Source organism: Dendrobates tinctorius, unplaced genomic scaffold, assembly GCF_039654945.1.
Source record: "Dendrobates tinctorius isolate UK_male_01 unplaced genomic scaffold, ASM3965494v1 ptg000044l, whole genome shotgun sequence".
NCBI lineage: Eukaryota > Metazoa > Chordata > Amphibia > Anura > Dendrobatidae > Dendrobates > Dendrobates tinctorius.
This window is the reverse complement of record NW_027361712.1, coordinates 32375604-32402896: the sequence shown is the minus strand read 5'-3', so window position 1 is coordinate 32402896 and position 27293 is coordinate 32375604. Positions and strand designations below refer to the sequence as shown.

Sequence of the window (27293 nt, the reverse complement as noted above, 5' to 3'; positions counted from 1 at the left end):
TATCTATATATGTATATATATAGGCTTGAGGAGCCGAAACGTTGCCCGGTTATGTGTGTCTAATAAACTCACTACCGCTTGAAAAACTATGGAGTGCTGCCTTTCTTTGGAATGAATATATATATATATATATATACATACATACATACATACATACATATATACATACATACATACTGCTCAAAGGAATAAAGGGAACACAAACAGCATGTTACAAATGGAATAGTGTTCCCTTTATTTTTTTGAGCAGTATATATATATATATTATATATATTTTGAAGAATATTTCATTTTAAAACAATGTGTTAATGACAGAGAACTGCTGCATGTAAAAGCTCATGTTAAAATCGCATTTCATATGGATTGCATACGGATGTCATAAGGATACTAAATGCGAGGAAATCGCATCATCGCATTGCAAACGGATTACATACGGATCACCATATGGAGAACACTCCTGCGATTCTCGGCCGAGAAAATCGGACCGATTTTTCATATGGCAAGTGTGACACCAGCCTTACATGTAATTTTGCGATCACGGGTGTGCACTTACTTCCACTCAGATTCCCATCTGTGTGTTTGTGACTGCTCACCTGATTCCACTTTTTTGTGCACTAATTGATTACACATATGGCACTTTTGGCATTTTTTCACATTTTTTACATGTGTAGCCGTGGGTGTGCACTTACGGTACTTCCACTTGGATCCTCATGCGTGTGCTTGTGACCTGCCAAATTATTAATTGATATACACACCATATACATTTATATTATTTTGTAATGACTAATAATAATTTTTTATAATATTTTTTATTTCATTTATTATTTTCATTTTTCTTTATTTTTTTATTTATATATTTCTTTCTTCACTTGATATAAAAAAAAAAATATATATATATATATATATATATATATATATATATATATATATATCAAATATTATCTACAGTGGGTACTGAAAGTATTCAGACCCCTTTAAATTTTTCACTCTTTGTTTCATTGCAGCCATTTGGTAAATTCAAAAAAGTTCATTTTTTTCTCATTAATGTACACTCTGCATCCAATCTTGACTGAAAAAACAGAAATGTAGAAATTTTTGCAAATGTATTAAAAAAGAGAAACTGAAATATCACTTGGTGATAAGTATTCAGACCCTTTGCTCAGACACTTATATTTAAATTACATGCTATTTCCTTGTGATCCTCCTTGAGATGATCCTACTCCTTCATTGGAGTCCAGCTGTGTTTAATTAAACTGATAGGACTTGTACAGACAATAAATTCAATACAAGTTAAGACAGTTTAAACAGTGACATTAGGAGTGAGGTCCCTGCTCGCAAGCTTACAATCTACAAGGAAATGGGGGGGGGGACACAGTATGTGAAAAGTGCTTGTTAATTCAGGTCTGGCAATTATAATAAATAGGGATTTTCATATAAAGCTGCATGATCTGGTCATCAGCCAGTGTGTTTAAGTGCAATATTCAAGTATCAAGGGCAGTTATCGTGTGCATGGAGGGTGTGGAGGCAGATGAATAGTAGGGTGCAGATTCAGAATAATATTTGGAAGGAGGGAACAGGGCAAAGTTAGTTTACTGAGTAGTTGATGTGGTAGGCTTGTTTGAAGAGATGGGTTTTCAAAGCGTGCTTGAATAGGTCGGGGCTAGGTATCAGTCTGATCGTCTGGGGAAGTACATTCCAGAGAAGTCTTGGAGACGGAGGTGCGAGGTTCGCATTACGGGGGATGTTAGTCTATGGTCATTTGTAGAACGGAGGGCACGTGTAGGGCGATAGACAGAGATGAGAGAGGAGATATAAGACGGTGCAGAACAGTGGAGAGCTTTGTGGGTGAGAGAGATGAGTTTATACTGGACCCTGTAGCGAATAGGTAGCTAGTGTAATGACTGGCACAAGATGGAGGCATCAGTGAAGCGGCTGGACAGAAATATGACCCTGGCTGCCGCATTCAAGATGGATTGGAGAGGAGAATGTTTGGTAAGAGGGAGACCGATCAGAAGAGAGTTGCAGTAGTCCAGATGAGAATTAATAAGAGTGACAGTAAGAGTCTTAGCAGTTTCAAAGGTGAGAAAAGGTCGGATTATGGAGATGTTTTTAAGATGCAGATAATAAACTTTAATAATCTTTATATAGCGCTAACATATTCCGCGCTTTACAGTTTGCACACATTTTCATCACTGTCCCCAATGGGGCTCACAATCTAAATTCCCTATCAGTATGTCTTTGAAGTGTAGGAGGAAACCGGAGTGCCCGGAGGAAACCCACGCAAACACGGGGAGAACATACAAACTCCTTGCAGATGTTGTCCTTGGTGGGATTCGAACCCAGGACCCCAGCGCTGCAAGGCTGCAGCGCTAACCACTGAGCCACCGTGCTGCCCTTTGACAAGAGCGAGTGAGTGATCGGATAGACAGCGGGCATGCTGCTTGGGAGATATGGTTGAACCCTCCAGGGTTATATTCCTAGACCTGGCTGTCTACCTGAGCAATCGTGGACAACCTGAGCAATCGTGGAAGAAGAGCCTTGGTGAGAGAGGTAAAGAAGAACCACAAGATCACTGTGGCTGAGCTCCACAGATGCAGTAGGGAGATGGGAGAAAGTTCCACAAAGTCAACTATCACTACAGTCCTCTACCAGTTGGGCCTTTATGGCAAAATAGCCCAGTGTAAGCCTCTCCTCAGTGCCAGACAAATGAAATCCCAAATAGAGTTTGCTAAAAAACACATGAAGGACTCCCAGACTATGAGAAATAAGATTCTCTGGTCTGATGAGGCGAAGATAGAACTTTTGGTTCTTCCTTTAATGGTTTTGAATGTGAGATGTGGTACAGCAAAGGGTGTTTTACTAGATGGGAGATACATTTCTCCCAGCAGGTTAATGTTTGGCCAGGATTTTCCCTAAAGACAAGGACCTGTAATGATGTCATGGTCACGTGATCAGCCCATGTGATGTCTACCTCACCTGTGGGAGGGGTTATAGGCTATGTAAAGGAGGTTGGTATTTGGCACATGGTGAGTGTGTGTGGAAGATACAGGAACCTGGCTGGAGTTAGCCTGAATCTGTTTGTTTGACTGCACATGCTGCAAAGCTATAGCAGCAAGACTCCAAACAAACCCTGGGAATGGCACCTGGCGGATGTCGCTGACCTGGCAGCTGCCTAGTTAAGCCCGTCCCATACAAGGGTGAGTCTGAGACCAGTGGTTCTCCAAGCTGGAGTATATTTGTGTTTTTCCGCTACTTTCTGTTAACCTGCTGTTTTAAAGTGACATTAAACCACTGAAATTGGACTCTAAGTCTGTGTGTTGCCTCATTACTGCGTCCCTGCCACCACCTACCAGAGCAAATCCCTACAGAGAGAAGAGGACCTCTATCCTTCTGGTAGGTGGGAGCTGTTAAAATGGAATAAGCACCAACTGAATATTTATGTTCAGACATTTTATGAGGTTTTTTTTTGCAGGCCATGGAGTTGGAGTTAGGGGTGAATCTGGCCCTCAAATCAAAAAATGTTACGCGCCCCTGCATTAAACAAAAATAGTTCAAACTCCCAAATATCAGCAGTATTGACTGAATCTTCACCAGCAGCAGATATTAAGGGAACATGTAATTTGACTTACTGTATTTCAACGCCCAATTATTTGTTACCATGGGAGATAAGCCGCAGACACAGGTTTCTGAAAATGGCTTATTTCCTTCTCTTCATTCAAATTAGCAAGCACATGTGGCCAATGCCACTCATCATGTACATGTTGTCAGGAGGACATTTTATGTTTGGCCATTTGGCCAGATTTTCCTGATATACTGAATAATTTTATTATATAATTTTGTATCTGATTCCTAAAACTGAGCACAATAGGAATTATTTTTGTGTTTACCGTAGACATTTATTCTGTAGATAACATGGTGGCCTGCTTGAGTTAATGAAGTCCTTTCAATGATTGGAAATTGTAACATCATATTTGTTTCAAGATTCAGTGAGTTACATCTAAACTGATGTTTGTGCTCTTCAGGGCAAGGTTTATCACTGAAAACTCAGGAAACCATGTCTGGGGTCATCAACTTCTGCATAGGTAAGTCATAAATACTGTAAATTTTATTAACACTTAAGTATTAAAAAATTATATTACTTCTAAGCATATAGCTCATATTTTCCCAGATATCTATACTGGCTACCTGATACATCCCCAAGTGTTAAAACTATTTAATAATTTAATGAATATTTTAAATATTAATATGCAAAGGTTATCCTGGACTTAGGTGGGGGTTTAACAGCAGACACACACTTGAATCTGCTGTTACATGCACATGCTATGGGCAGATGCTTGGCATCAAACCCCATGCCTTATCCTATAGATAGTTCATCAATGTTAATCCCTGACAACCCTTTTATGCCTTTAAGCTATAAATGTTTATTCTAGTTTAACTCTATTGCTGAATATTTAGAATGGTTTATTAACTGGCATTTCTTTTTCCAAAAATATCATGTTATCCCCAATCCATAGGGAACCCTAGCAATCCCAAAATCAGATCTTTGGTACCCAGAGAAAGGGGCTCTGTAACAATGTCATTAATGGAGCAAAGGTGCACATGCTTAGCCTCGCCTACATTTTTTGTCAATGGGATTTCTGGAAAGAACCATATAGGAAATGGCTTTCTCTATCAGTATCATAGACATTGAATTAAGCCTAGCGTTCTGTCCTCACTAAATGAATCAGACTTCATGTAGCTATACAGGCAGCTAAACCGCTATACCGGGGTCCAATAAGGAGACTGTAGGTTGAATCTGTGCTTTATTGAACGTGATGGTATATTGGCGCGGTGAACCTACAAACAAAAACATATATGCATACAATCAGTACAGGGTTCATCAGGGATTCATATATACATAATACATCATCTGCACTAAGCGCTAACCAGGGGGAAATAACTAAGCAGGCTAATATGAGACAGGAATTGGATAAAGGAAACATAAATACCTACCAGCGATGCTGTCACAAGGGGAGAAGATGCTTCCTGAATGCAGGCAGAAGGAAAATGGTGGACTGGAGGGAAAATGGGGCTGAACTAACCATAATCCTGTGTAAAAGGCTACCAGGGTGCATTGCAACCTTACCAGAATGCACTGCAAATGGAGGGGAAATACAAAGTGAAAGTAAAACACACAATAACACTGCGGTTATGACTCTGGTCACTAGATGGAGCCAGAAAATACTGTATACATTAACAAGCAGATAATCAGGGATCATGAATTAAATGTCTGAGATAGAACACATAGGTCGAGCATGCACCCCCTCCACTGCATTCGACATGTGACAATCAGACCCCTAGAAATCAACACGTTATCCCCTATTCTGTAGATAGATTGTGTTTTGCAATTAACCTTTTAGAGAAGATTTGTATCTTGCTCATAAATATTGAGGTGAAAGCCTTGTAATCCCCTGATTTTGCTGCATTTTTCAGTTTTATGCTGGGTTACTTCATTGCAGGGTTATTCACATGTATTGTTTTTGAAGTACGGTATGTGAAATCTCCCCTTGTAGTTCAATTGGGTATTTCATCAGAGATTTTACTAGGATATATGCGGTCATCTCTCCCTCCCAGATGCTGCCAATCACAGCTTGGTAGCGTCTGAGACTATTATGGAAATAACAGGATGAATAAACATGTAAATGATATGCAAATGTTTAAATGTTGCAATTGCCGACCTATGTGCTCGATTGGAGAGCAGTCCGGAGATGCTGCAATCCATCATCGAACATTCAATCTACACAGGCTTCTCACAGTAGCATGAGCAACAACACGGCCTTCCAACTTAATGTTGAAAAATGTCTCATGGGACATTTAATAGAAATTGCAGTACCACTGGTTCCACTACCAAATCAATGCAATGCTGAGCTGTTAGTGTAATTGAAATAAAGTCTAGAGGGGTAAAGCTACCATACATTATGCCACACCAAATCATAATCACGATCGTTGCCAACATGGCCTCCAGAGGCTACTATTGCATGCAAGACAAACATTGAACTCATCACTTAAGAGGAAACACTTCCATTTCAGCCTCCATTGCACCATTCCAGTCTCTGGTCTTCAGTTGGAGACCAAGTGGTCAACGCCATGAAGAGCTCTTCACGAAGGAATATCATACCAGTCTATTCCAGAGATTAGAATAATGTACAGTATTTTTTAGCCCTCAACATTACAGGTACACTAACAGCTTGGTGTTACATTAATTTGGTCGTGGAACCAGTAGCATGAGTAGTATTTTTTACCAAAATTTCACAAGAACCGTTTTTCAACATCACAACACCAAGATGCATGTTGCTCGAACTACTGTGATCAACCTGTCTCCCTGTCTCTCATCAAGCGCATCTGTGAGAACATACTTCTGCAGTTGCAAAGAGTATTTCCAGGGCTGGTGGTAAACAAAGTGGAGCCCCTGCTAATATATTGCACCATCACATAGAAGCATTTAGGTCGCACCATTAAACGAGCATGATCGACTATATTGAAGTTGCTCAATTCTTGTTTAGGCTGGGTTCACATTGCGTTAAGGGTGTATGTTTAACGCATCCGTTACATAGCAGCATTAACGCTATGTAATGGATGCGTTAGCGCACCCATAGACTGCTATAGACGAGCGCATCACTAACGCATGCCATAATCGGCATGCATTAGCAATGTGCCGTCATTCTGTGATGGACCCTTGGACGTGGTCTGCAGCATCCGAGGGTCCGTCACTACTAGCGCAGATGCTTCATCTGCACTAGCGGGATCGTATAACGCGATCACAAATCAGGAGTAGCATTAACGCAGTCTGCCAACGCTGTGCATTGAGCGAACTGCATTAACACAATGTGAATCTAGCCTTACTGTCCTCTTTAAACAGGCTGGCAAAGAATGACGGGGACAGGACAGACCATATCCACATGATAGAACATACCATGTTATCAGCACATCTCCTATTTACATCAGGCAATGTGATGCCGAGAACAATGTTTTTTGTTCTGGCATAAACAATCCAATCACCTGATAAATGAGCATAATTTTGCTTGTTCAATGCGTGCTTGCTGACACGTTTACACCTTTGATCTCTCATCTGCGCTGCTGGTATTTATAAATGTGAATACCACACACGCACACATAAACACTATATTTAAGACAGAAAATTATTTAGAATTGAGTCCTCAGTGGTTGATACCTTTTAATACTGGCTAACACGTTACAAAGATATACATCTTTCCTGTATATTTTAGACATACACTGCATGTTACACAAACATTATGTATATACACAAAGTACATACAGACATGTACAGTATATGTATATACACAGGTCACATGCACATTCAAACAAAGCATATGACGCGCCCCAGAGGCCATGGGATACTCGGTACCGGGCTGGTCGTCTTAAAGGGATGTTTCACAGTGGCAGTGACCTGGTCCATGGCCCCAGGCGGTCATATAAAAGGGGATTATTGATTAGGGTTAAAGTTTATGTAGTGATTCGTGACGCCAGTTGGAGTGCTCGACTGTAGTAAAGTCGGCACTGCAGCTGATCCCTGGGGGAGTAGATGGCAGTGCAGATGTTTAAACCCCTCCAACCAGGGCTGTCCCCCAGAGATTGTGATGGAAGTAGAAGGCATGGAGTAATAAGGCAGAAGACAAGGAAAGTCACTTTATCGTTTACTCTAGTTCAGGTGCAGTTCAGAGGAGATATTACAACTCTCGCCAGGTTACAGTCTGCTCTGGAGAATGGGAGTTATCCGTCCTTCTGCTGTGACTCGGTGTAAGCTTCCTGATATTCTAATCCCTTCAGGGACCAAGGCTTCCCAAGGTTTGGAACTTCTAGTATAGCCTCTACTCACTGTGTTTTCCTCCTTGGGCAACTTGCAGCTTGGTTCCTGTGTGAAGCTCTTCTTGCACAATAGCCTCTACTCACTGTGTTTTCCTCCTTGGGCAACTTGCAGCTTGGTTCCTGTGTGAAGCACTTGCACAATCCTTCACTGATCCTAGCTTTCTGCAGTCTTTCCGGGGGAAACACTCTGCTGGTGGTTGAATAAACTCACACAGTCTCTCAGCTTACAACGCTGCTCTGAAAGCATGGATGGCCTAGGGGCTGATTCCCTGATGCTTCTTATTAGCTTTACTCCTGGAGGGACCACATGTCATCATGGCTTCCAGGTGCGTTCTTCTCCTTCTTCTTCACCACTGAAAACAACAACTCTGCTCCTCCCCCTCCCAGTTAGGGTGTGTCTGCAAAGCTCTAAGCTTCAGACAAGTAAGGGATTGAGGTAATTTGTGTGTGTGTGTGTGTGTGTGTGTGTTGTGGTCTCTAACAGAGAAAGCATAACTCCCATTGCTCACAAAACACATACAAAACAGTACATATTTAACCATTTTGTGGCGGCAAAGTCACAGGGCGCCACACATATGTATGCACAGAGCACACACACGTATACACAGCATCTGGGCTGCCACTAGAAATTTCGGGCCCCATTTGAGACTCCACGCAGGCTCCACCCCAGCTCCACCTCCACCCTTCGAACCTTCCACAGTCCCACCGCCCACTCTTGGAAAAACTCAACTTCTCAACCACGCCCTCATGAATCAAATATTAACAGTTCCCATAAAACACCAGATCACATACATAGCCATCAGCTTTTGTTCTGGCCATAAGAATTTTTAAGCCATCACCACGACATGGCAGACCATTTGGCCGGACTCTACTCTACTATAACTTATTAAATATATTTTGATATATTTTTTATTTAAGGGAATGACTCACATACATTTTTTTAAATGACCATTAATACAACATACAAGGGACACATCATGACCAGACCACATATTACCACCACATAGTGACTGAATACTACAATACTGATCATTAATAATAAAAAAAACACAAAACTAAGTGACAATATACACATGAACTCTGTATTTACTGTCAGTGTACAGGTAATACAGTGATCACCAGTGACATTATACACAGAAGCTCTGTACATAGTATACAGTGATAGTGTACAGGTATTACAGTGATCACCGGTGACATTATACACAGGAGCTTTGTATATAGTGTCAGAGTACAGGTGATACAGTAATTACTGGTGACATTATACACAGGAGCTCTGTATATAGTGTACAGGTAATACAGTGATCACCAGTAACATTATACAGGACCTCTGTATACAATGTGTCAGTGTACAGATGATATAGTGATCACTGGGGCCATTATACACAGGACCTCTGTATATAGTATACAGTGTATAGTGTCAGTGTACAGGTAACACACTGACTCATCAGTGACATCTCTAGCTGTAGTCCTTCATCTTTGCTTTTCTTTTTCATGCAGCTCAGACCACCATCACTTCTTCCAGCCAGGACTCGTCTCTGCATAAAATAACACATAGTTACCTAGAGCACAGCTTCCAGATCACATTCCCCTCTTTTTCCCTTTTCTTCTACACTACACATCTGAATACAGATATGCACCCACCATTAATACATAACTGGTTATTATGCAACCCACCATTCCAAATATAAATTATAATCCACCACAGAGCCCCTTCTAGCTACACATAGCCACTTTCCCCACCTAATATAGAAATTAATTAGCACCTGTACTCTTTCCCCCAATTCATTACCAGGCATACTCAACGCCCCCCACTATGTACCTCCCGCTCCCCGACTCATTATATTTACATACTCTTTCCACCCCAATTCATTGCAATGTCTTCTCTCTCCCAAACTATATTCATTATCAACAGCTCTACCCCCACATTCAATACATCATTTACTCCCCCCACCCTCAAAATTCATTACTTGATCTCTTCCCAGATCATCATTTGCTCTCCCCACCCCCCACCTTCAATTCAATTGATGTCTCTGTCCCTCACTCTCAGTTCATCATTTGCAGTCTCCTATCCCCTCACCCCACTTCATCATGTGCAGTCCCTTTCCCCCCACTTCATGTGCAGTCTCATTCCCGCCACTATATCATGTGCAATCCCCTTTCACCCCCACTTCATCATTTCCAGTCCCCCTTACCCCCACTTTATAATTTGCAGTCCCCACCCCCATACTTCATCATGTGCAGTCCCCTTTACCCCCCACTTCATCATGTGCAGTCCCTTTTACCCCCATGTCATCATGTGCAGTTCCTTTTAACCCCCCTCCCCACATGATCATGTGCAGTCCCCCTTAACCCCCCACTTCATCATGTGCAGTCCCCCTTTAAGCCCCCTCCCCACATCATCATGTGCAGTCCCCCTTTAACTCTCCACTTCAGCATGTGCAGTCCCTCTTACTCCTTCCCTGTCATCTTGTGCATTCCCCCTTTAACCCCACTCCCCACATCATCATGTGCAGTCACCCTTACTCCTTCCCCCATCATCATGTGCAATTCCTCCTGCTCCCCTCACCCATTTAATTTATTTTATGCAGAAAACAAAAATGTTTTGTATACTTACCTCACAGTCACTCCCCAGCAGTGCGGCTCTGCGTCCAGCGTCTGGTATACATGTCAGGCGGTGTTTACGCGATTACGTCATCGCGTACGCGCCGTCACCTGACAGGAAGCACACAGAAGATGGAGGGAGCGGGAGATGCGCAGCCATCAAAGTAAGTAGATGGACAGTAGCACATAAGCGGGGCTCCGGACCTGTGGGCCCCTCTGTGTACTGCTGTTCACCGGGCCCCATACAGCAGTAAGGGTAGTAATGCCCTGATGGAGGCCGTGCACAGCATATACATAAGCGCATACATAAGCACACATGCATACAATGAGCACACCCGGGGCTACGTGTCCTGGGATTCTGAATAGAGGCATTATGGGTAAGAGTGGCACTACTTATATTCTACGATTTATGGGGAGATTACTTGTTCCTATCTGGCTGTTTTAGCCATAAGGTTTTCTATACTAAGCCTTGGTCATTTGTCTTTTGTGATTTTACTCCTCATTTGTTTTCTTAATACAAACTCTGGTCTCATTCTATATGTGACTTTTTTGTAATCTATGTGTAGGAGTTGCCGCTCCCCCACCTCTTTACATATCCATTCAGACCTGGTGTGACATACTTTTTGCTTACCCATCCCCTGCATTATGTAACTAGTCATTTTTGTGATATTGTATTATCTTTTCTAATAAAGTATTGTAATTTTACATATATGGGATCTACACTTTGTCTCCTAATACACACAAACATGTATAAACAGAGCATATACAAAGATCACAAGCACGCATAAATGTACAGAAAGCTCATAATAAAACACACATGTATAGACAGATCACATACACACGTGTACACAAAGCACATACAGAAAAACAGAGCAGAAACACACACACACACGTATAGACAGAGCATATACATACACACATATATGTATGCACAGAACACATATACACATAAGTATACACAGAAAATAAACCGTTCAGTTCTTCTAGACTCCCACAGTGTACCTGACCTTTGGTGACATGACCAAAGATCCTGCTGCACTTTTAACTGCACGAATAATGCAGGAATGATATTATGAGAGTAGTTTCTTCTTGTAATTGCCCATAAGGGAACGGGGGCACTGGGCAATTGCCAGTTCCGATCCTTAATTCTGGCCATTCAACGTGGCAGAGCATTCCTCAGACAACCATTAAAAACTTTATTGATAGCATTCCAAAGCATGTGTGTGTATTTCTGCATGTGGTGCTCATGGTTGATGCTTAAAAAATTGAAATGTTTTGAAAATTATGTATCCAACTTTTCATCATTCGCATATCATTAACATGTTTATCGATCCTGTGATTTTCATAAGTCCACTGCTGTTTCTCTTATTGGTAATACAACTTTTCATGTTTCTCTAATTTTCAAATGGTTTTAAAGAGAATCTATCAGAACACTCCATACTCACACCCATTGCAAAAACTGTTTATATGGACATGTTGCTCTGTGAATGATAGCTTTCATCTGATTTAATCCAAATGCTATTGAGCCTTATGTGCTCTTAGAATGTCAAAGCACTTCCCAAATATCTGCCTCCCCAACTCTATTCTCTGCCAAGCCCCACTTTCCTCTACATGACTGACAGCTCACTGGCTTAACGATTCAGTCAGTGAACTGTCAGTCAAGCAGAGAAAGGTGAGGATGGATGGCTTAATAGATCCAGGGAGGCAGAGGCTTAAAGGGGATCTGTCATCCCATTTTAGCCCTATCAGCTACCGGCACCACCATCAGGGGCTTATCTACAGCATTCTGTATAGCTGTAGATAAGTCCCCGATGTAACCTGAAAAATAAGAAAAAAGAGTTATATTATACTCACCCCGGCATTCGGTTCGGTCCGATGGGTGTTGCCATCCCGTCCGGTGCCTCCCATCTTCATATGATGATGTCCTCCTCCTTGCTTCTCCCTCGGCTCCTGTGCATGCATACTTTATCTGCCCTGTTGAGGTCAGAGCAGAGTACTGCAGTGCGCAGGCGCCGGACCTCTCTGACCTTTCCCGGCGCCTGCACACTGCAGTACTTTACTCTGCCCTCATTAGGGCAGAGAAAGTACGCCTGCTCAGGAACGGAGGGAGAAGCAAGGAGGAGGACATAATCGTATGAAATGGGAGGCGCCGGACTGGACCATGACACCCATCGCACCCGCCCTCGCCCCCGGTGAGTATAATCTAACGTGTTTTTCTTATCTTTCAGGTTTCATTACAGAATGCTGTAGATAAGCCCCTATTGGTGGTGGACGCAGCTTATAGCGCTAAAACGGGGTGACAGATTCCCTTTAAGTGCTTTAACATTCCAAGCGCACATAAGCCTCAATTGCATATAGAATTAAACAGCACTTTTGCAATTTAAATAAAGGTATGAATGAGAAACAAGAAAGGTATGGATGACATTATCTTTCAGAGAGTAACATGACCATATAAACAGCGATGGGAGTGAATTGTTATGACAGACTACCTTTAAAAAATGTTATATTAATATCTACTCAATGTTACATATTCATATTTTATCTTTTACAGTGTTTTTACTTGGAAACACAGCAATGGCACAAATAGGTAATAGGATTGTTAATGGGAACTTATTACAGGAATTTGAGAAATCTATATATCATTAACATAAAAATGACGTTTGAGTCAATTGTACAATGTAAACTGCATTAACATTTATTGGAAATAAAATTATTTATTAAATTAATAAAAATCAAATTAATTTTAATTTCATTGAAAGTAAAGATCATTTACACATACGCAGGCCATGTTCTTATTCTTTAACTCATCCACTCCCTTTTGTGTTTAGAGATCTTTAGAGCATAAAATACTATTTAATATAATGAGGGTTAAGGGAATCTGACAGTAAGATCACTCCTAAGACCTCTTTCACGCTTCAGTCTTTTGCCATTAGTCACAATCTGTCGTTTTGTGAAAAAAACGGACCCAGCTTTTTTTCATGCTGGATCCGTTTTTTTCTCACAGACTTGTATTAGTGATGTATTGCAACAGATGGCCACACTTTTCATCCGTCTTTCGACGGATCCGTCAGAAAATCTCTGTCCTGTGGCAGGAGACAACAGACAGAGTAACGTTTTTTGTGCACGTCGAAAAGTCGGACATTGACGGATCCTGCGCCATCCGTCATTGGCTACAATGGAAGCCTATGGGAGCAGGATCTGTCGCTGTCCGTCAATAGACGGAATCCATTGCTGGATTCCGTTTTTTCAAACTGAGCATGCACGGAACAATTTCTTTTCATTTAATTTAACCCCCACAGCCTTTCTGGCACATAAAAATTCATTCTCTCTCTCTCTCTCTCTCTCCAGAATTCTGTTCCTTTAAATCCTAGAGCTAGGCTGCTACAACGGATCCGTCATAAAAATGGATCCAATGCATCAGTTTTTTGCAATATGCACAGGATTCATTTTTTTCACACTTTGACAGATTGTGACTGATTGCAAAAGACTGAAGTGTGAAAGAGGCCTAAGGCCATCTATATGGGGATGTAGGTCATAGGAAGCTGAATGAAATGATACCTTGATAGCTACGATCTAACATAGTTAGCAAGGCCGAAAAAAGACATTTGTCCATCCATTTCAGCCTATATTCCGTCAGAATAAATCCCCAGATCTACGTCCTTCTAAAGAACATAATCACTGTAAGATACAATATTGTTACGCTCCAGGAAGACATCCAGGCCTCTCTTGAACCCCTTGGACTGAGTTCACCATGACCACCTCCTCAGGCAAGGAATTACAGATTCTCACTGCCCTAACAGTAAAGAATCCTCTTCTATGTTGGTGGAAAAAGTTTCTCTCCTCCAGACGCAGAGAATGCCCCCTTGTGACCGTCACCTTCCTTGGTATAAACAGATCCTCGGCGAGATATTTGTATTGTCCCCTTATATACTTATACATGGTTATTAGATCACCTTCAGTCGTCTTTTTTCTAGACTAAATAATCCAAATTTTGCTAATCTCTCTGGGTATTGTAGTTCCCCCATCCCCTTTATTAATTTTGTTGCCCTCCTTTGTACTTGGTCTAATTCCATTATATCCTTCCTGAACACCGATGTCCAAAACTGTACACAGTACTCCAAGTGTGGTCTAAGCAGGGATTTGTACAGAGGCAGTATAATGCTCTCATCAGGTGTATTCAGACCTCTTTTAATGCACCCCATGGTCCTGTTTGCCTTGGCAGCCGCTGCCTGGCACTGGCTGCACCAGGTAAGTTTATCATTAACGAGCATCCCCAAGTCCTTCTCCATGTCAGATTTACCCAGTGGTTTCCCGTTCAGTGTGTAATGGTGATATTGATTCCTTCTTCCCATGTGTATAACCTTACATTTATCATTGTTAAACTGCATCTGCCACCTTTCGGTCCAAGTTTCCAACTTATCCAGATCCATCTGTAGCAGAATACTATCTTCTCTTGTATTGACTGCTTTACGTAGTTTTGTATAATCTGCAAATATCAATATTTTACTGTGTAAACCTTCTACCAGATCGTTAATAAATATGTTGAAGAGAATAGGTCCCAACACCGACCCCTGCGGTACCCCACTGGTTACAGCGACCCAGTTAGAGAATATACCATTTATAACCACCCTCTGCTTTCTATTACTAAGCCAGTTACTTATTTACACACATTTTCCCCCAGACCCAGCATTCTCATTTCATGTACCAACCTCTTCTGTGGCACGGTATCAAACGCTTTGGAAAAATCAAGATATACCACGTCCAATTACTCACCTTGGTCTAGTCTATAGCTTACCTCTTCATAAAAACTGATTAGATTTGGTTTGACAGAAGCGATTTCTCATAAACCCATGCTGATATGGAGTAAAACAGTTATTCTCATTGAGATAATCCAGAATAACATCCCTCAGAAACCCTTCAAATATTTTACCAACAATAGAGGTTAGACTTACTGGCCTATAATTTCCAGGTTCACATTTAGAGCTCTTTTTGAATATTGCTACCACATTTGCTATGCACCAGTCTTGTGGAACAGACCCCGTCGCTATAGAGTCCCTAAATATAAGAAATAATGACTTGTCTATTACATTACTTAGTTCTCCTAGTACTCATGGGTGTATGCCATCTGGACCGTAGATTTATCTATTTTAACCATATTTAGCCGGTTTCGCACCTCTTCTTGGGTTAGATTGGTGACCGTTAATATAGGGTTTTCTTTGTCTCTCAGCATTTCACCTAACATGTCATTTTCCACCGTGAATACCGTGGAGAAGAAGGTGTTTAATATATTAGCTTTTTCCTCATCATCTACAACCATTCTTTCTTCACAATTTTTTAAGGGGCCTACACTTTCACTTAAGATTCTTTTATTATTGATATAGTTGAAGAATAGTTTGGGATTAGTTTTTCTCTCCCTAGCAATGTGCTTCTCTGTTTCCTTTTTGGCAGCATTAGTTTTTTTAGATAATATATTTTTCTCCTTATAGTTTTTTAGAGCTTCAACGGTGCCATCCTGCTTTATTACTTTAAATGCTTTCTGTCAGAGACACCGCACTGCACTTGCTCATAGAGCCAGTGCGCGTGTCCTGAGAACAGAAGCAGTGCTAAAAGATACCTGGGGAGCAGGGCAGCAGAGGTGACCAGGCGTGCTTCAGGCTAATAGTGTCAGGATCCAGTCAGCGCTGGAAAGTAAAGATGCATAGGACCTGCGGACACTAAAACTGAATAATGTGCACGGGACCTATGGTCATGTGACTGCAAGGGGGCGGGGCTTAGCGTCCTGTATTCAGATAGGACAGGACACCATACAACAACTCAGAGTCAGGCAAAACAGAGGTCACACACAGTACGGGCGAACGAGGTACAGGAGGGACAAACAGACGGGTAGTCAGACAGAGCCAAAGGTCATACACAAGAGGGCGACGTGGTACCAAGGGGACGAGCAGAGAGAAGTCGGGTCACAAGCAGAGAGTCATACACGAGAGGTAGCGCAGTACAAGAGGGTCAGGCAGAACTCGTAACAGGGACAGAACCAGATCACAACCGAACAAACAAGCAAGATATCAGGCACAAGGCACACGTATACAAGAGGTCACTTAACTCAGCCGAGGGCAGGAGTATAACTGACACCGGACCCAGGTCCAGTGAGCACTAAATAGCCTCCTGCTGCCAGAGAGAGGCAGCACAATTAACCCCTAGTCTAACCAGGACGGGTCAAAGCGAAATCCCGTCCTGGATCATGACAGTACCCTCCTCTCAATGGGGGCCACCGGACCCCCAGGTCTCTCAGGGTACTTGGCGTGAAAGGCTCGGATCAACCGATCCGCATGAACTGATCGAGCAGGAACCCACGAGCGTTCCTCAGGACCGTAGCCCTTCCAATGTATCAAATACTGAAGGGTGCGACGGACCAACCTGGAGTCGACAATTCGTTCCACCTCGTACTCAGCCTTCCCATCTACCAGAACCGGTGTCAGGGAAGATGATGATCCCTCCCCACTGGACCTCACAGGTTTCAAAAGGGCCTTATGGAAAACATTTGGGATCCGCAGAGATGGCGGGAGCTGCAACCGAAAAGCCACCGGGTTAACTGCTTCGGTAATTACATAGGGACCTATAAACTTGGGTCCAAGCTTCGCAGAGGGGACCTTGAGCCTTATATTTTTGGTGGATAACCATACCTTAACCCCGACCTGAAACACTGGACCCACGGATCATTTTTTGTCCGCAAAAAATTTAAATTTGTCCTGGGCCTTCGTAATGTTATTCTGGACCTCCCGCCATACCTCCCCCAACCGCTGGATCGATTCATCCGCCCCAGGACACCCAGAATTCAAGCGGGAAAATTCTCCAAAATGAGGATGAAACCCATAATTGCAAAAAAAAGGAGATGTACCCGTAGACTGGTTAGTGCGGTTGTTAAAAGCAAACTCAGCCAATGGTAACACAGAACACCAATCATCCTGTCGGGCTGAGGTCAAACAACGCAGAATTTGCTCCAGAGACTGATTGGTCCGCTCAGTCTGCCCATTAGTCTCTGGATGGTAGGCGGATGAAAAGGACAGACTAATACCCAACCTCCTACAAAAAGCTCTCCAAAATCTGGACACAAATTGCACTCCCCTATCAGACACCACATTCAGGGGTACCCCATGCAACCGCACCACATGCTCCACAAACAATCTGGACAATGTTTCCGCATTAGGTAGAGCTGCCAAAGGTACAAAATGTGCCTGCTTACTAAACCTGTCCACTACGACCCAGACCACGGTATTACCCTTGGAAGGGGGAAGGTTGGTGATGAAATCCATGGACAGATGAGTCCATGGTCTCTCAGGAATTGGCAGTGGTACCAATTCCCCGGCCGGCCGGTTATGGGGAGTTTTCGCACGGGCACAAACCTCACACGCAGACACATACTCCCCAACATCAGAGGCTAAAGAAGACCACCAGAACATTCTAGCAATGGCCTTCCGGGTCGCTGAGATCCCTGGATGTCCACCCAGAACTGAGTCATGGAACTCCTGGAGGACCTTGAGACGAAACTGAGCTGGCACATAAAGTTTATCCACCGGCTTAGCTGGAGGTGCAAGAGCCTGGGCTTCTCGAATCTCTCGTTCCAACACATTAGAAACCTCTGCCACCACCACCCCAGGCTGAAGAATGGAGGATGGAGGTTCCGGGGGGGACACCGGATCTAGACTGCGTGACAACGCATCCGCTCTGATATTCTTGGATCCTGGTCGGAAAGTGATCGAGAAGTTGAATCGAGAAAAAAAAAGTGACCATCTAGCCTGTCTGGGAGTCAACCTTTTAGCAGACTCGATGTAAGCTAGGTTTTTGTGGTCCGTGATTACCGTTATAGGATGGACAGCCCCCTCCAAAAAATGCCTCCATTCTGCAAAAGCCAATTTTACGGCCAGAAGTTCCCGATTCCCCACATCATAGTTTCTCTCTGCCGGAGAGAACTTCTTTGAGAAAAAGGCGCAAGGTCTTAAATGGGTCAAAGTGGCGGGTCCCTGGGACAATACCGCCCCCACCCCCACCTCTGAGGCGTCTACCTCAACAATAAATGGTTCAGAGGGGTCCGGTTGGATAAGAACCGGGGCCGACATGAAACATTTTTTCAAAAACTGAAATGCCGCTACCGCTGCAGTTGACCAATTCTTGATATCGGCCCCCTTTTGAGTCATGTCTGTGAGGGGTTTAACCACCTGTGAGAACCCCCTTATAAATTTCCGATAATAATTAGCGAACCCTAGGAAACGTTGCAGACCCTTCAAATCACACGGTTGAACCCACTCGAGAATGGCCTGCACCTTATTAGGATCCATGCGATACCCTTCAGCAGACACGATGAACCCCAGAAAGGACAGTTCCTGAACAAAAAATAAACATTTTTCAAGTTTAGCAAACAGACAGTTCTCCCTGAGCCTTTGGAGAACTGCCCGAACATGACCAATGTGAGTCTGTTTATCAGGCGAGTAGATTAAAATGTCATCCAAATACACCACCATAAAACGTCCAATCAAATCGGAGAACACATGATTTATGAAATTTTGGAAGACCGCTGGAGCGTTGGTCAGGCCGAAGGGCATGACCAAATTTTCAAACAACCCTTCAGTAGTGAGAAAGGCGGTCTTCCATTCATCTCCATCCCGGACTCGGATAAGGTTATACGCTCCCCGTAGGTCTAATTTCGAAAACCACTTAGCTCCGAACAACTGATTGTATAAATCAGGAATAAGTGGAAGGGGATAAGTATTCCTCACAGTTATTTTATTTAACTCACGAAAATCGAGGCATGGGCGCAAACCACCGTCTTTTTTTTTTACAAAAAAGAACCCTGCCGCCACAGGAGAAACAGAAGGACGAATATGTCCCTTACGGAGGCTCTCAGAAATATATTCCTTCATCGCAGCCCGTTCCGGACCCGAGAGGTTATACAGGCGGGCTTTGGGCAATTTAGCACCTGGAACCAGGTCAATGGCACAATCAAATGGGCGGTGTGGTGGTAAAACCTCAGCCTCTTTTTTGGAGAAAACGTCAGTATAATCTATCAGGCACTCCGGAATGCCTTCTAGACCCACGGACGACACAGACACAGAAACAAGACATTTCTCAGAGCAATAGGGACCCCATTTAACAATATCCCGAGATTCCCAATTAATCACAGGATTATGCAGCTGTAACCAGGGGAACCCCAACACCAGTCCCGCAGGCAGGTTGTTCATTACAAAACATGAAATACGTTCCTGATGTAAGGAACTCACTTTAAGGAGAAACTCTTCAGTACAAAACACAATGTCATTCTTACCCAGTGGTGTTTTGTCAATAGCAACAAGGTGAATCGGAGTCTCCAACCTAACTGTCCCTAACTTACACCTGGCCACCAAGTCAGAGTCAATAAAGTTCAATGATGAACCGCAATCCACGAAGGCAGTTGTGGATGTGGAGACACCCCCACAACAAAGTTCCACTTGGAATGACATTTTAGAAAATGCAGAAAAGGGTACCTGAGAGCCTGGGTGACCTCCACGATAATCACCCGGGCTCAGTCGTTTGTTGGTTAGTGGCCGGGAGGGGCAATCCTTTTTCCCATGTCCAGACTCGCCACTGTGAACACAGCATTTTCTCACGTGCCGTTGCCTCCTTTCTTCCTCCTTACGGTTGATGGTTCCCATCGCCGTGATTTTCAGTGAAGAACTGGCTCCCCTTCCTTGGGAGAACAATGATGTCTTGGTTTGTATCACTCCCCTTGCCCGTAACCTGCGATCCATTCGGACGGCCTGTGTCATAGCTTCCTCCAGGGCATCAGGTGGGGGGTGGAGAGCCAAGGCGTCTTTCAGATGCTCAGACAGGCCTCTGCGGAACAACCCCCGGAGAGCAGCGTCGTTCCAGCAGACCTCAGCAGCCCAGCGTCTGAACTCTGAGCAAAACCACTCGGCTGAGTGTTTCCCCTGGCAAACATTCATTAGCCTGTCCTCAGCCATACGCACCCGATCAGGCTCATCATAAATATGCCCCAGGGCCTCAAAAAATGCATCCACAGTCATACGCTCAGGGGCCGTGGTAGGAAGGGAGAAAGCCCAAGCTTGGGGGGCTCCCCTTAACAGAGACATAATGACCCCCACTCTCTGACTTTCATCCCCAGAAGAGTGTGGTCTTAAGGAAAAAAAAAGCTTACAGCCCTCCTTGAACACTCTGAAGTCATTTTTATCTCCAGAAAAGGTATCTGGTAACTTCACTGGAGACTCAGGGGAAATTAATGTAACATCCCGATCCCCCAATGAAAGAACCCCCTGCACAGTGTCAGCGATCAGCTGCTGAGACTGAGCCAGGACTCTTTGTTCTCCAAAGAGTTTCTGAGACATCTGCGTCAGATGCTTAACCTGCTCAGAAAGAGCATGCATAGGATCCATCACACACACAGGTGAATGGGAGCAGAGAAAAAAAAATGGTATGGGTCAGTTATAATGTCAGAGACACCGCACTGCACTTGCTCATAGAGCCAGTGGGCGTGTCCTGAGAACAGAAGCAGTGCTAAAAGATAACTGGGGAGCAGGGCAGCAGAGGTGTCCAGGCGTGCTTCAGGCTAATGGCATCAGGATCCAGTCAGCGCTGGAAAGTAAAGATGCATAGGACCTGCGGACACTAAAACTGAATAATGTGCACGGGACCTATGGTCATGTGACTGCAAGGGGGCGGGGCTTAGCGTCCTGTATTCAGATAGGACAGGACACCATACAACAACTCAGAGTCAGGCAAAACAGAGGTCACACACAGTACGGGCGAACGAGGTACAGAAGGGATAAACAGACGGGTAGTCAGACAGAGCCAAAGGTCATACACAAGAGGGCGACGTGGTACCAAGGGGACGAGCAGAGAGAAGTCGGGTCACAAGCAGAGAGTCATACACGAGAGGTAGCGCAGTACAAGAGGGTCAGGCAGAACTCGTAACAGGGACAGAACCAGATCACAACCGAACAAACAAGCAAGATATCAGGCACAAGGCACACGTATACAAGAGGTCACTTAACTCAGCCGAGGGCAGGAGTATAACTGACACCGGACCCAGGTCCAGTGAGCACTAAATAGCCTCCTGCTGCCAGAGAGAGGCAGCACAATTAACCCCTAGTCTAACCAGGACGGGTCAAAGCGAAATCCCGTCCTGGATCATGACACTTTCCGTTTACTGTTAATTGCCCCTCTTACTTCTTTGTTTAGCCACATTGGTTTTTTCCTATTTCTTGTCCTTTTATTCCCACAAGGTATAAGCAGCTTACATTGCCTATTTAGGATGTTCTTAAACATCTCCCATTTATTATCTACCGTAAATTCCCATTCAACCAGATTAAGGGTATCTCTAAGCTGGTCAAACTTTGCCTTCCTAAAGTTCAGTGTTTTTGTGACACCCTGACAAGTCCCCCTTGCGAAAGACAAGTGAAACTGTACAATATTGTGGTCGCTATTTCCTAGATGCCCGACTACCTGCGAATTTGCTATTCTGTCAGGTCTATTAGACAGTATAAGGTCTAAAAGTCCTGCTCCTCTGGTTGGATTCTGCATCAATTGTGAAAGATAATTTTTCTTGGTTATTAGCAGAAACCTGTTGCCTTTATGGGTTTCGCAGGTCTCTGTTTCCCAGTTAATATCCAGGTAGTTAAAGACTCCCATAACAAGGACCTCATTATGGGTTGCAGCTTCATCTATCTGCCTTAGTGGTAGACTTTCCTTGATTTCTGTTATATTTGGGGGTTTGTAACAGACCCCAATGAGAATGTTGTTACTATTTTTCCCTCCATGTATTCTGACCCATATGGACTCAACATCCTCATTCCCTTTGCTAATATTCTCCCTTAAAGTGGACTTTAGACAAGACTTTACATAAAGAAAAACCCCTCCTCCTTTCCGATTTTTATGATCCTTTCTGAACAGACTAACCCTGTAAGTTAACTGCCCAGTCATAGCTTTCATCTAGCCATGTCTCGGTTATTCCAACTATGTCATAGTTACCGTTAGATATTTCTGCTTCTAGTTCTTCCTTCTTGTTTGTCAGGTATCTGGCGTTTGCGAGAATGCAGTTTAGAGGATTTGTTTTGTTCCAACCTCCTCCCCGTGGATTGCTTTAGAAATGTTCTTACCTCACTTCCGAGTATGTTGTCTTGGGTCTTCTTTGCCCGCACCTCATATCCTTCATCAGTATATTTTCTGGCTTCATGTTCCAGTCTAATGTTTTTCTTCCCATCCCCTCTTCTTCTAGTTTAACACCTTCCTGATGAGTGTAGCGAGTCTTCTGACGGATGTGTGTTTCCCTGGTTTGTTGAGGTGTAGTCCGTCTCTGGCGAGGAGTCCGTCGTACAGGTAATTCACACTGTGGTCCAGAAATCCGAATCCTTTTTGACTGCACCATCTTAGCCAGTTGTTCTGGAAGGACAGAAGAAAAAACTACCTGTGCATCCAGTTCATTTACTTTCTTCCCCAACTCTTCAAAGTCCTTGCAGATTGTTGGTAGGTCCTACCTTGCCGTGTCATTGGTGCCAACATGTATAAGAAGAAATGGGTGGATGTCCTTGGAACTGATGAGCTTTGGTATCCTGTTGGTCACATCCTTGATCTTCGCACCTGGGAGGCAGCATACTTCTCTTGTGGTTATTACCGGTCTGCAGATGGCTGCTTCTGTGCCTCTCAGTAGTGAGTCTCCCACCACTACCACACTTCTTGGCTGTACTTTTTGTTGTCACTTCTGGGTGTTGCTGTGTGCCGTTTTTCTTATTTGCTTGCTGGTAGTGCCTCATCCTTAGGTGTGCCATCTTTGTCCTCCACAAGGCCTTGGTATCAGTTTCTCAGTTGTGTGATTGGTGATGTCTCCATGGTCTTCTTGCTTCTTTTGGTCACGTGCTTCCACTTGTCTGCGTTTGAGGTTCTCTGCCACTTTCTTCACCTTCTGTGACCAGTAGAGATGCTTCTGTTCTGTCTAGGAAGTCTTCATTTTCGTTGATGTGTTTCAAAGTTGCAATTCTTTCTGCCGGACCCTGCACCTTTTCTTCTAAATGGGCCACTAGTCTACACTTCTGGCAGGTGAAGTTGGATTCTTCTTCTGATCGATCTGTGAACATGTAGCACATGTTGCAGCTCACCATGTAGGTTGTCACATCTGCCATGTTGTTCCTAGATCCTGCAGACTTGCTGTGTGTCTTCTTGTGTAATCTACTGTGTGCAACCTTCTTGTGTAATCTACTCAACCAGCCAAGGTTTTTGCAATAATGTCTTAGAGGCTTCAATCCCAGGTTTGGCGATGCTTTCCAAGCATCTGGTCCCGACTGTACCCAACGATCTTCTTGCTGAGGGAGACTCTTCGCTTTTCCCAAAAGGCACCTGGAATATGCAAATTGTCCTCTTCAAGCTTCAGTCCCTGGTTTAGGGATCTGATGAATGGTTCCCAAAATCAAAATTTTTCCTATATGCAAATGAGTTGAAAAGACACCTGTGCCCAATTATTAATATGGCAAAATACATATTACAGAAATATCAAACAAAATGCCTCACAAAAGCAGCATACAACAGCACACAGAGCATATATATCAATCTGTTATGTGAGCCATTGGGGTTACTGTGTGTGCTATTATTAGGGCCATGGTCAAAGATCATTTGAAGAATTATTTAAGGGTGCAGTGGTGTAAGGGACAGGTTGTTAAAAAGTTAATCAACCAGTAAAAAGTGTTTTGGAAATGGTTTACAAGCAGAAAGCCTGATTATAGATTCCCCCTTAACATAAACTCTTAACTATACATGAACCATTCCCTTTAAATTAGACAGTTCCTCAATAATCACTCAATGGGTAGGAAACGTCTTGCAATTTGTGAAAAGCTGCCATTGTGCATCTCCATAAAGGTTATGTTTCTGCGCTGACAATTACATTAGTGAGGATGCGGTAATTTAAAATAAATATATTTTATTTCGGATTCACATTCAACTGATTTTGAATCTTAAATAAAAGGTATTTATTTTAAAATTACTGCATCCTCACTAACGTCATTGTCAGCACAGAAACATAACCTTTATGTTTTTATATTTTCCAGGTCCTTTGGTGCACCACAGATACTGTCTGGTGCTGCGCATCAGCCCCTACACTCCAAGTGCTACATTCCCACATTATTGGAAATAATAAGCCATTTTCCATCCCCAGTCATCATAATCAGGTACCAACAGGTTTCTATACACCCCGGCCACCCGTGTCAGCTTTTTTGTGCTTGACCCGAGCAACTGGTGTCAAAATGGCATCAGTGGTCATCAAGCTTTTTTCCCAGTTTCTACTTCTAAACTGATGAGTTGGATAGAAACATTGAATTGAAAATGAAACATGCAGCGTCTTCTGATCCGGCTCTAATGAAGGGTTCAGCTCAACGGCTGATGAATAAATGAATGTGAAGCATCCAGCAGTAAATCACGAGATCTGTTCTTGCATCAGTTTCCTTGCAGCTTTTCACTAATGCACTACCAGGGAAGATAAAGTTGGAGGGCCAAATACACTGTGTTCCAAATTATTATGCAAATAATATTTCTTCATATTTTCTCTAAATTACCTATATGAATTGCAGTCATTGTTATTTTCCAGTCATCTACTATTCTAGTATAATTGCAATGTTTTTTTACAAACTGGCTATGAAATCAGTATATTTTTAAAAATACGAAACACTCAAAATGCATGTTCCAAATTATTATGCACAGCAGAGTTTTCAACCTTTTTATTTTTATTCTGAACAAATAAATGGTCAATTGTGAAATTATAAGCATTATCAGCTTACTACAAAATGAAATCAAACAGTTTTCAAGTCAAAACTTTATTCTAGGTGATGTTACATTTGCACATAGGACCCCTTGTTCGAAAGTAGCTTCTGAACTCTCTCGTCCATTGAATTTGTCAGTTTTTGGATGGTTTGTGCTTCAATTGTTTTGCATGTGGACAGAATACCCTCCCAGAGCTGTTGCTTAGATGTGAACTGCCTCCTGCCATCATAGACACTCCTGATGATGCTCCAGAGGTTCTCAATGGGGTTGAGGTCAGGGGAAGATGGTGGCCACACCATAAGTTTGTCCTCTTTTATGCCCATAGCAGCCAGAGATGCAGATGTGTTATTTGCAGCATGAGACGGTGCATTCTCATGCATGAAAATGATCTTGCTGTGGAAAGCACGGTTCTTCCTCTTGAACCATGGCAGGAAGTGCTGTTTTAGAAACTCCACATAGATTATGGAGTTCATCTTTACCCCTTCAGGGATCCTAAAGGGGCCGACAATCTCTCTCCCCATGATTCCAGCCCAAAACATTTCTCCCCCTCCTCCTTGTTGGCGCCTTAGTCGTATTTTCATGGGGTGTCCATCAACCAGCCATCCTCCACTCCATCCATCTGGACCATCGAGCGTTGCACGGCACTCATCGGTGAACAAAACAGTTTGGAAGTCAGTCTTCATGTATCGTTTGGCCCACTGGAGCCGTTTCTGCTTGTGGATAGAGGTGGTCAACAGGATGGCTTACGCACAGCTGCATACCTCTGAAGGGCCCTGCCTCTTGTTGTTCGGGGGACGTTGGAGGCACCAGCAGCTTCAAAAACTTGTCTGCTGCTATGACAAGGCATTTTTGCAGCTGCTCTTTTAACCTGACGCAATTGCCTGTTGGAAAGAGTCCTCAATTTTTCCTTATCAGCATGCACACGTGTGTGCTGGGAATCAGCTACATACTACTTGATTGTGTGATGATCACGATGAAGTGTCTTGGCAATGTTGATTGTAGTCATGCCTTGACCTAAATACTCCACAATTTGTTGCTTCTCAGCAGCCGACATCCTTTTTCTTTCCCATTTTGGCAAAAAATGTAGGCTGCTTAATAATGTGGAACAGCCTTCTTAAGTAGTATTGCCTTTATTTGGACATACCTGCCAAACTAATTTGCACAGGTATCTGCAATTGCTTTCAGTGATGTAAAGAGCCCTGACACACATCACCATCAATGAGTTTAAATGACAAACAAAAAAATTCTAACCTTATCACTCCTAAACTCTTTCTGCATAATAATTTGGAACACAGTGTATATGGAAGCCTGGTCTAACCCCTGTTTTTGCAACTAAGATACCCTCAATCATTGTCATTCTGTTTGCTATCTGCTACTCTACAAAGTGCTAGGAAATGTCTTAGCACATAATGGATGGTGGACTTAATTTTTAAAAAATAATAGAAGGCAGAAATGTTGGCACGCTAACACACCCTCCAGGAATGCATTCAGATAAACTTTGATTGAGGGATACCAGATAGGCTGAGTCACACACAACATGTAAAAAATTGGTCCGTTTTGCACGGACGAGAATCGCAGAAGTGTTCCCTGAACAGTGAGCCGTATGTCATCCATGTGCAATGCGAGGATGCTATTTTCTCACATCTAAGCGTCTGTGTGACATCCTAGTGACATCAATATGGCATGATTTTCTCGCTGGCTTGCAAAATGGACATATAACGGATCAATGGCCTCAAATATTTGTGAAAACATATATACAGTATATGTCAGTAAGACACACACAGTGTAATATATTATATATATATATATACATACACCTTTATATTTCATACAGAGCTAGATAGCAGAATATCCATTAATTCATTTGTCAGCTTCTGTAAAATTATTACAGAACCAGACAGGATAGGAGACATGGTTTACATACAGTAAACCACTGCATATCCGTAAGATTTATATATGTCCCTCACTAATAATGTTAGTAGTGTATGTGTGTAAAATATTGGAGCTGTAGGTGTTAAATTAAAGAATTAATTCAC

General features: G+C 43.0%; 1 protein-coding gene across 1 annotated transcript in view; it reads left to right on the top strand.

The window, feature by feature from the left end:
- LOC141089251 (immunoglobulin superfamily member 1-like) overlaps positions 1-27293 on the top strand; it is a 156376-nt gene that overhangs the window by 15701 nt on the left and 113382 nt on the right. Inside the window, exons 2-3 of the mRNA XM_073575558.1 lie at positions 4023-4082; positions 13019-13054. Of these exons, the coding sequence (XP_073431659.1) occupies positions 4055-4082; positions 13019-13054 (64 nt within the window). The 5' untranslated portion in view covers positions 4023-4054. The remainder of the gene's footprint in view (positions 1-4022; positions 4083-13018; positions 13055-27293) is intronic.